This window comes from Octopus sinensis, linkage group LG15, assembly GCF_006345805.1.
Source record: "Octopus sinensis linkage group LG15, ASM634580v1, whole genome shotgun sequence".
NCBI lineage: Eukaryota > Metazoa > Mollusca > Cephalopoda > Octopoda > Octopodidae > Octopus > Octopus sinensis.
Genome location: NC_043011.1, coordinates 52,866,030 through 52,876,029, shown reverse-complemented (window position 1 = coordinate 52,876,029; position 10,000 = coordinate 52,866,030). Strand labels below are relative to the sequence as shown.

At 35.3% G+C, this 10,000-nt stretch overlaps 1 protein-coding gene across 8 annotated transcripts in view; it reads left to right on the top strand.

Moving 5' to 3' along the window:
* LOC115219728 (glutamic acid-rich protein) overlaps positions 1-10,000 on the top strand; it is a 144,539-nt gene that overhangs the window by 41,074 nt on the left and 93,465 nt on the right. For all 8 annotated transcript variants that reach the window (XM_036509733.1, XM_036509732.1, XM_036509729.1 and 5 more), the window contains exon 3: positions 2,316-2,501. In XM_036509733.1, the coding sequence (XP_036365626.1) occupies positions 2,316-2,501 (186 nt within the window). The remainder of the gene's footprint in view (positions 1-2,315; positions 2,502-10,000) is intronic.

The following is a 10,000-nucleotide window of genomic DNA, read 5'->3' as shown; positions in this document are numbered from 1 at the left end:
GGAGTTCTTCCTCTCTCTGAAATTCTCACTCTGCTCATATTTTCTCCCCTAACCGTTAATGTGTGTAGTGGGGCAGTTGCTCTTATAAGGTGTGATGGTGCTCATAGACTTTTCTTAGACTGGAAGAAGGTTGGACATTTTCTTTATCTTTTATTTGTTTCAGTCATTGGACTGTGGCCATGCTGGAGCACCACTTGAAGAATTTTAGTTGAATGACTCGACCCCAGTTCTTATTTTTGTACTTATTATTTTTCTGTCTTTTTTGCCAAACTGCTAATTTACGGGTATGTAAACACACCAACACTGGTTGTCAAGCAGTGGAGAGGGACAAACACACACACACACACACATCGATAAATAGATATAGGTATATATACATATACGACGGGTTTCTTTCAGTTTCCGTCTTCCAAATCCTCTCCCGAGGCCTGAGGCTATAGTAGAAGACACCCTAAGTGCCACACAGTGGGACTGAACCTGGAACGATGTGGTTTGCAGTCCAGTTGTTTTTTATTGTCGGTTGTGATGGTGGCGAAACATTGATGGGTAAGGGAGATCCACAGTGATGTAATTCTGGGGGATAGCTAAAATGAAATATTTGATATGGTGTTTGGTGGCATAGTGAGAAATATGTTAGGTACAGTCAATAAGTTCAAAGGTGGAATAGTGAGAAATATGCTAGGGGTTTGGGTTTAAAGTAGGAATGATATTACAGTCAATAAGTTCACAGGAGATGTGACTGTTGTTGTTGGCTTGAAGAGATAAAGAGTAGATAAATATGATTAGGGACTGTCAAGTGTTGAAAATTGAGAACATATTCAGCTTTCAGTTTTGGCTATGATAGGTATATATATATATATATATATATATATATATATATATATATATATACAGGCAGGTGGGCAGAGAGAGAAAGTTCTTGTTTAGCCTCAAGTTAGCCATGATCAATCAGACCTAATGATCGAAAGCATTCCTGTTATGACCATCCCATTTTTTACCTATTTGCTTGGAATCCAGATTCATAGTATCCAATATGTCCTTTTTGAAGGGAGTGATTTTAAGGAGTGGTGGTCATAGCAGTAGTAATACTCACACTATCCAGATGTGTGAATATTGTTTCAGTGCAGTGTATATCTGTGCCTCAGTGAACACATGGCCCAATGGCTTAGAAGTTTGCTTCACAATCATGAGCTGGGACCCAGGTTTAATCCTAATGCATAGTATCTTGGGAAAGTCTTTACTATGGCCTTAGATCAATGGTCTCCAAAGTGGTCGATATTGACCCCTGGGTGGGGGTGGGGGTCGATGGGACTGTTCAAAGGTTTGATAAATGCCCGAAACTGCACATCTACTTCAATTAATCACAGAGAAGCATTACAGATGGGCTAAGTAACGGAGTGACAAACATAATTATTATAAGATATTACATTATTATTATTATTATTATTAATATTATTATTATTCAGTGACTGTGGCAAAAGAGGCTGTTTGGTGGACCATCTGAAAGGTTTGAAGACAGGCACTTCTCTGTCTGGCCAAACCCTCATCAATTCTTCAAATATCATTTGAAGAGGGTGGAGAGGGAGGTGTTGCCTTCTAGTTTGTGTGTCAAAAGGTGAACAAGAGTGGCAAGACTGGTGAGGCTGAATGGTTTGATTTTTCTAAGCAGAAAGAATGAAACTGGAAGAGGGCACTTTCCCATGTCATGGGGATGGCAGAGTAATCCGGGATTTTTTGTGTAGGGTTTACCCTAAAATACCCTAAATGGACTGCCCTACTGTTGGGGATCCTAATTATATCGCCAATTTCTATTGTATCCTTTGATTGATGTAAACCCCACCTGATTTTGTTTTTGTTTTCATGTGTTGTAACATCCTTTGATATTGTCCCCTGTGTCTTGGGCCCTTGTAGCCTATAAAAGAAATAATAATAATAATTATTATTATTATTATTATCATTCATTTTGTTCATGTATAATACATGTGTGTTCTTCATCATTTTATATATCTTATTGAATTTTAGAAAAATTGAAGCATGTCTTTGACAATTCCAGAGCATGTTGAACTTATTTTGTGCATGACTTTTGGTCTATCTTATATTAACTGAGCGTCAAAATAGTTGTGAAAAACTTTTCCATCAAGAATTCATCAATTCTTAATAGTAATTGCCATATTTATTGAAAAAAGAGTCACATGAGATCATGTGGTGTTCATTCATTTTTCCATGCATCTTTATTATTTTTTCTTACATCTTACTTAACCCAATCTCTTATACTTCATTGCAATGTATTTATTTATTTGTTTTCATCTTTTCAGCAAAGGAAATGTCAGCAACTCATTTTGAACAAGTTAACTGCTGAGAAAATTGACTTTGTTCAAATTGATATAACAGACCCCAGATATGCAAGTGAACGAACTCTGATGCGGGAGAATAGCAAAGCAAAGACAGAAGGGGCTGTCCCAGTACCTCCTCAAGTTTTTAATGAATCAGAATATTGTGGGGTGAGTAGAATATAAAAATAATTTTTTTTTAAATGCAAATGAATGGCAGAAATGTAATGTACTGTATTAAAAAGTCTTGCAGTATTTAATTTTGGTACAAGGCCAGTAATTTCAAGGCAGGAATAAGTCGATTACATCAACCCCAGTTTTCAACTGGTACTTATTTTATGAACCCAAAAGAGACGAAAGACAAAGTTGACCTCGACAGAATTTGAACTCAGAACATAAAGATGGACAAAATACCACTAAGCATTTTGCCTGGCATGTTAATGATTCAGCCAGCTTGCTGCCTTCTTTTGCAGTATTTAATATTAACATCCTGAGTTCAAGTCCTTCCTGAGCTAACTTCATGTTTTTATTTGCCCAGGTGTTAATAAAATGATTAATTGCCAAGGATATATGGGGGTTGGTTTAATCAACCATACTCCTCTTTAAACGTGTGATTTTCAGTCAAGGTAAACAAATCGATAATTAAAACATATGTTACATCAATTCATGTGGATTAATAAATCCTCTTCCAGACGTAAACGTTCTTAGTTTATCCATGTAGTTATTTGTAGGTTAAAACCTTAAATTAGAGAGAACGGTGGAGAAACAAGTATGTATGAATGCATGCATACATGTATGTATGTATGTGTGTGTATATGTGTGATTGTGTATGAGTACGTATATGTGTGTGTGTTTATATATGGTTTGTGTGTGTGTGTGTGTGTGTGCACTTAATAGCAATTCATACTTACCTTTGTGTGTGTCTCAAAATATTTTTCATTTTTTACTTGTCTCAGTCATAGGACTGTCCCCATGCTGAAGCACCACCCTGAAAGGTTTTAGTCTTACAAATCATCCCCAGTACTTATTGTTTTTTGGGGTTTTTTTCCAGACTGGTACTTATTCTAATTATCTCTTTTTCTGAACTGCTAAGTTACAGGGATGTTAAAAAAAAAACCAAAAACAATATTGGTTGTTAAGCTGTGGTGGACACACGCACACGCACACGCACACGCACACGCACACGCACACGCACACACACACACACACACACACACACACACACACACACACACACACACACTCTCTCTCTCTCTCTCTCTCTCTCTCTCTCTCTCTCTCTCTCTCTCTCTCTCTCTCTCTCTCTCTCTCTCTCTCTCTCTCTCTCTGATGGGCTTCTTTCAGTTTCGATTTATCAAATCCACCCCACAATGTTTTGGTCAGCCTGGGGCTATATTACAAGGGTACTGAACCTGAGACCTTGTGGTTGGGAAGCAAACTTCTTGCCACACAGCCATACTTGCACCTATAAGATATGATCTCTGGTTTTGACATTTTTAAAATTCATTTAAATTTGTATGTTTTAATTGAAAATTTCTTTTGCAACAAGACCAAATAATTTTACATTTTGCCATATGGCTCTGTCTCTTTTCATTTTATTGTCAAGCCAGCATTACTCCCTGCCCAAATTCAACAAAATTCTTAAAACATTTTAAATCCTAAACAAGAGAATATATGTGTGTGTGTGTGTGTGTGTGTTTAGTAGCTTGCTTAGAATATTGTGTTTTTTGAGCAAAACACTTCATTTTATGTTATTCCAGACCCCCTTTTGATCAGGGGAGAATGTTGGCCTGTTCACCTAGCCAGTGGGGTGGCATCATTTGAAGGCTAAAACAATGCAAGAGTACATTGTGACCAGTGATGTTAAACAACATCTGAGAGCCTGGTTGCTCACATGATCACATAATGTATCAGTTTGTACTCTTTTTAAAAGTAAACTTTTAAAAAAGGTGGAAGTTGCAAGACTTCTGAGACTGATTGTTGGACAGCTGTATGCAGACCAGTAATTCATTCTGAATTGTTTACAATACAAGTTCTTTCTGTTCTGATTGATAAAGCCTGTAGTAGCACTGGTGCCAAACTGTATCTGTCTTTTAAGAAAAGTCTTTGTCTTGGACAACACTTTAAACATGAAGTGAGAAGACTTGCATGCATGGACAGTTGCTGTCATCCACAAAATACTTTGGTTAGTTCTGTGTTTACAGGTCTAGTTCTCTGATCAACTCTGACTTCCAATAATCTGTAGAAGAGTGTAGTTAAAAGTTTGCTGCATATGTTCAAAAGGAGGTGACAAAAGCCACTTAAGAGAAATTGGTGCCATTATTGTAGCTGTAGAAGATACATGAGTGTTGAAGGATTTTAATGCTGAAGTGGTTTTTCTACCATGCCAATGTTTTTAGGGTTGTTTTTTTTTCTTGGGTCCTATCCATTAGCTTTAGGCGTCAACATACTGTAGTAGATTTTAGATGCCTGTGATGTTTAAGTAGATAATTAGGTATATTGATTGATAACTTAAAGAATGTTGTTTGGAGAAAGGAAAAAAAATTTCTCTTCATAAAAAAAAAAAATTATCTGGTTGTATTCTATAATAGTGTTATGCTAACGAGTTTCATTTTGGAAGAAAATTCTTCACACAAGGAAGAAGAAGAAGTAAAATTGTTTAACTAAAATAATTGGTTTGTTGTTACAAATTTTCTGGAATATGTTCAAAAAATGTAGAAGAATTAAAATTTATTACTTTCAACAGCAGTGCGGTGACATGTTGTATAGGAGCTGCCTTCTAAAATAGGATTTATACCTTTTACTAGGCAGGTTGGCATGACTTGGGGAACAGTTGCCAAATTATATTACAATGCTGATATACAATCTTCCTTTGGCAGAGAGTATGAGAAGCAATAAATATCATTATCTTTGAAAATCAGTAAACTTTCTTACATTTTTATTTATTGAAATTAAGAGGAAAGCAGGAAGAAAACAATTTTTTAAAATGTTTTGAAATATGTAAAATTTTTAGAATAAAAATACTTTTTTTATCTCTTCACATCTGATAATAAGCCCATTCAAATTTTCCTATTTTTATAAAAGTGGTGGTGGTGTTGGTGGTTGGTGGAGTGTAACTAGTTGTAAGTGGATTTTTAAAAATATGAGCCATTCTTTCATGATCTAACGCTTTGTCAGAATTTCTGAATATGTCCATTATTCATCTCCTGTATTTTTTCGCTAATATTTAGGAGGAGTTATTTATATTGTTTGCTGCAAGTTTCTGGAATTTTAATAAGTATATAGCGTAAAAATCAGATAACACTATAATACATGAGCTACATTATCACATCATGGTTTTCTATAACCGTTATCAGTTTTACTTGTTCAGTTTATATAGTTTTATGCTTTACTTCCATTTACAAACCACCACCACCACCATCATCATCACCACTATTATTGTCACCACCACCACGACAAGGGCAAAGATATCCTTTAAGATATTTATCAAGTGTGTTTTACTATATTTTATTTTCAAAATAAATCATCCAATGTTTTTGCCCCTCTCTTTTGTCTAATTGAATCTTTGTGTTCAGTAATCAGTCATCTCATGTTAATAGTTCTTGACGGTTTTTTTTTTTCTCTCCTGCAAGTTTTATTACATGTTGAATCACCATCCATCTAACCTCAATGTGGAATGATTACTTGATTAGGAAAATTCTCTTTAAGCCTACAAGACGAATGCTTCTTTCTTGCAAAGTTCAACTTTACGATTATTGATAATATTGTTGCTCTTATTGATGTTAGTTAGAAGTCCTTATTGATGTGACTAATCAATAATATTAATGTAAAGATACAGTAGAACAGCAGAAATGCTAGAGTGTCCAATTAAATTCCTTGTATCATTTAGTCTTAACCCTTTGGTACAGAGTTTAAATTACATTGAAGTTGATTTTACCTTTCGTCCCTCTGGGGTTGATAATGTAAGTACAGTTGAGAATCTATCATCTGAAATTCCCGCAACCAAAAGTATCACAGATTTCAGATCTTTTTTAGGATTCGGGAGTATTTTTATATTTACATCGATAAAATGAGGCAGCCTACAGATGGGGCCTGTTTTTAAACACACTATCCATTTACATTGCATGATACAGCTTATACATATAGCCTGAATATCATCATCATCATTTCCTGCTATCTTCACTTGCAGCAGATAGTTGCCGCCACAGTATTTGATCTTTGGCAAGAGCATTCAGGAGAAGCTGTGTCAAGACCTGTCCATGTTGTGGCGTTATCTCTTCATCTTTTAGGTTGCTGACCTTTGTTTCTCTTTCCATTAATCACGCTTTCTAACAGATCTTGTTGATGCCACAAACCATTCGTTTAGTATGGCCAAGCAATTTGAGTACTTTATTTTTGATGTCAGAGGTGATTGGTGGTAATTTGGCTATTTGTCTTAAATGTTCAATTCTGAGGTGGTCTGAGAATTTGGTATTAGTAATAAGTCACATTACATGATTCTGAAAGACTTTCAGTTTTTGTAGTGCAACAGAATTCCAGTTGACACAGTCTTGCCCGTATAAAGCATCTGGAAGAACATAGGTTATGTAGATGCTTGAATTCATGTGGTACAGGATTCATTTTTGCTCATATCAAAGGCTGCCTATCAAGTTCAATTTTATGGCTCATAGCTATCATTCCATTGTTTTTTGAAGAGAGTTTCTGTCTGAGGTAGACAAAATAATTTTCAGTATTTCTTTGACTCTTTATATTTTGAGTTCAAGTCCCATTAAGCTCAACATTGCCTTTGAGGTAAATAAAAGAAGTACTCACTATGTACTTGGGTTGATATAATCAACTAGATCATATTCCTCTTCCAAATGTACACCCATATCATTATATTAAGTTAGGTATCATTACTGTTATAGTTGTTGTTATAACTATTATTTGTGTTCTTGTTGAGACTAAGTTGATCTTAGTGTTTTATTTTTCTGCTCAAGCTAACTAATTCGGGTATCATTCATTAGAAACTTCTATTAATCAGGGAAAATTAAAAGCAACAACAAAAATCTCTCTTATCAAAAATGTCTGTCATCATAACTACCATCACTATCATCATGAAAATTATTGCTATCCCCACTTTCCATCAGCATCGTTATCGTTATCCCTGTCATAATCATTAGCGTCATCATCACTATCATCATAACTAGTTCTGTTATCATCCTAATTATCATCATCACTAGCTCTGTTGTCATCATCATCATCATCATTAGCTCTGTTGTCGTCATCATCATCACTAACTCTGTTATCATTACTTTCATTATCGTGACTAACCCTGTTATCATTGCTTTTATCATCATCACTAGATCTGTCTTCATCATCATCATCATCACCACTCACTGCCACCTTCATCATCATCATCCTGACATTTTTATTAATAATGTATTGTCACAATAACTAGCAACAATTTGATGATTTTAAATGTCCTCCTATAGTCACATTGATTCTCCGTGTCAAATATGGATTAAGTGTCACTGTGGTAATGTGAATTAAAATGGATTAAATGGATGTTGTCATAGCAACATAGGTTAGATGTATCACCATGGAGTTGTGAATTAACTATGTCACAGTAGTTGTGTTTTTATGGTGTGTCCCACTATAATGTCATTTGGATTAGGTATTCTCAAGCCATGACTGTGGTTTGGGTGTGCTCCACCATGGCAGTTTCTATAAAGTGTTTTTTTTAACTAAGGCACTGTTAAATACCTCTGTGGCTTTGGGTATGCTACATAATTGTATCTGATGTACCCACATAAAGCTGTGGATTAGGTATGTGTCGTTAGATCTGATGTACCCACATAGGTCAGTAGATTAACCTAGTACCATCATTAAAGATCTATGAATTAAATACTCGGCTATGATTGAATTACATTCATGAGAATATTCTTTTTAAAGCTTGGTGATCTAAGAGTTGTTTCTTCTTTTATCATGACAGTTTCTAAATTTACCACAAAATGTCTACAATCAGTTTGTGATGCAAATCTGTAGTTACATAACCAGTGTTTTCTCTCAGTTAGTGCAACCCTCCCCTCCATACATCCATCTCTATATCCCTCAATGCTAGCTTATGAGTCACGAGCCATGAGTACAAGATAAAAGATCAGACATTATCTAAAGTGAGCTGTTGTCAAAAAATTAAAAAAAAGCTAAGTTCATATTGCTTTGTGTGTGTAGTTGGATTAAATGAATATGTAGATTGCCATTGTCTGTGTCTCCTATAACCCAGTGTGTGTGTGTGAATAATGGTGATTTCCAGCAGCAACTAATATTTCTTATGTTAGTACAATGCATAAAAGTTTAAGAAAATGAAAGAAATGAAAATCTGTAACATTTATGCATGTTTTTCAAGACTTTAAACTTGGTTTGCTGGAAACATATTTCTTACTCTACAGCAGTTCTAAATAATATTTTTTACACTGGCACAATACCTAAAGTGTTGGAACTGCATCAGGTTCCATAGTTTGTTTTGGCATAGTTTCTACAGTTGGGTACTCTTCCTAACACCAACCTTTAGTTGGTGAACACCTACCTCTACACTAGATTTGTCACTGAACTCATGGTTAACTCTTACCTTACTAACAACACCCCTGTACATAGCCTGCATTGCTTTCATAAACAATTTGTCAACCTCTAGCTTCCCCAGAGACCACCATATCACAGCGAGGTACTCTGTCAAGGGCTTTCTCGAGATCAACAAATGCCAAGTGCAGAAGCTTGTTTTTGGCTAAATACTTCTCTTGCAGTTGCCTGACTACGAAAATAGCATCTGTGGTGCTTTTCTCTCTGGGACAAAGCCAAACTGTATTTCATCTAATCTAATTCTGTCCCTAATTAATCGGGCTATAAAATATACTTACACTCACTAGTTGATGGTAGGAAAGATATCCAACTCGCAAAGAACTCTCTCCAGTTATGTGTTTTTCTTATCTACACATTATTGCTCTTTTGCTTTTGTTACCGTTGCCATAGCGAGGAACATAATCAGGTTAGTGGCTTGTAAACAATCCATACATGGAGAAAAAAAGTAGTCACTAAAAACAAAATTAGGTAATCACTAAATTTAAAAAGAGAAACATTTCCTCATCTTTTCCTGCCCTTATCTACATACAAAATGTCTTCACACAAACTTACTGGAACCTTGTATTGTACAGATATAGACATAGTCCACTCTCACTAAACATGTAAGGTTTTTGTTATTTGGAGTTATTAGTGGTAAAAAAACCCAAAATAGTAGCAATTTATTTTCAGTAATGACAAGTTGATCCAATTAAATACCATAGTTAAAATGTCTTTCTGATCTCTCTCCCACCCCATCCCACCCCCTGTTGTAAAAGGCTTATCAAAGTGTCTTTATTAAATTGCCGAGACAGTGACTCTCAAAGTGAAATCTACCCACTTCTCATTCATTCCATTTGTCTTCTTAAAGAGTGTAGTCTATGTGTGAGCAGTGTCTTGTCTTAAGTGCAGTGTTTATTTGATTGTCATATTGTTTAGAAATTGCTTGAGTTAGCTGTGATGTTTTGCATTTCCCTCCCACATATAAACAGAATAGAGGATTGGTGACAATTACTGTGACATCAGAACATTCCCCTGTTTTTGGTAAGAAAGTTTCCATATAGTATTTAATTGGA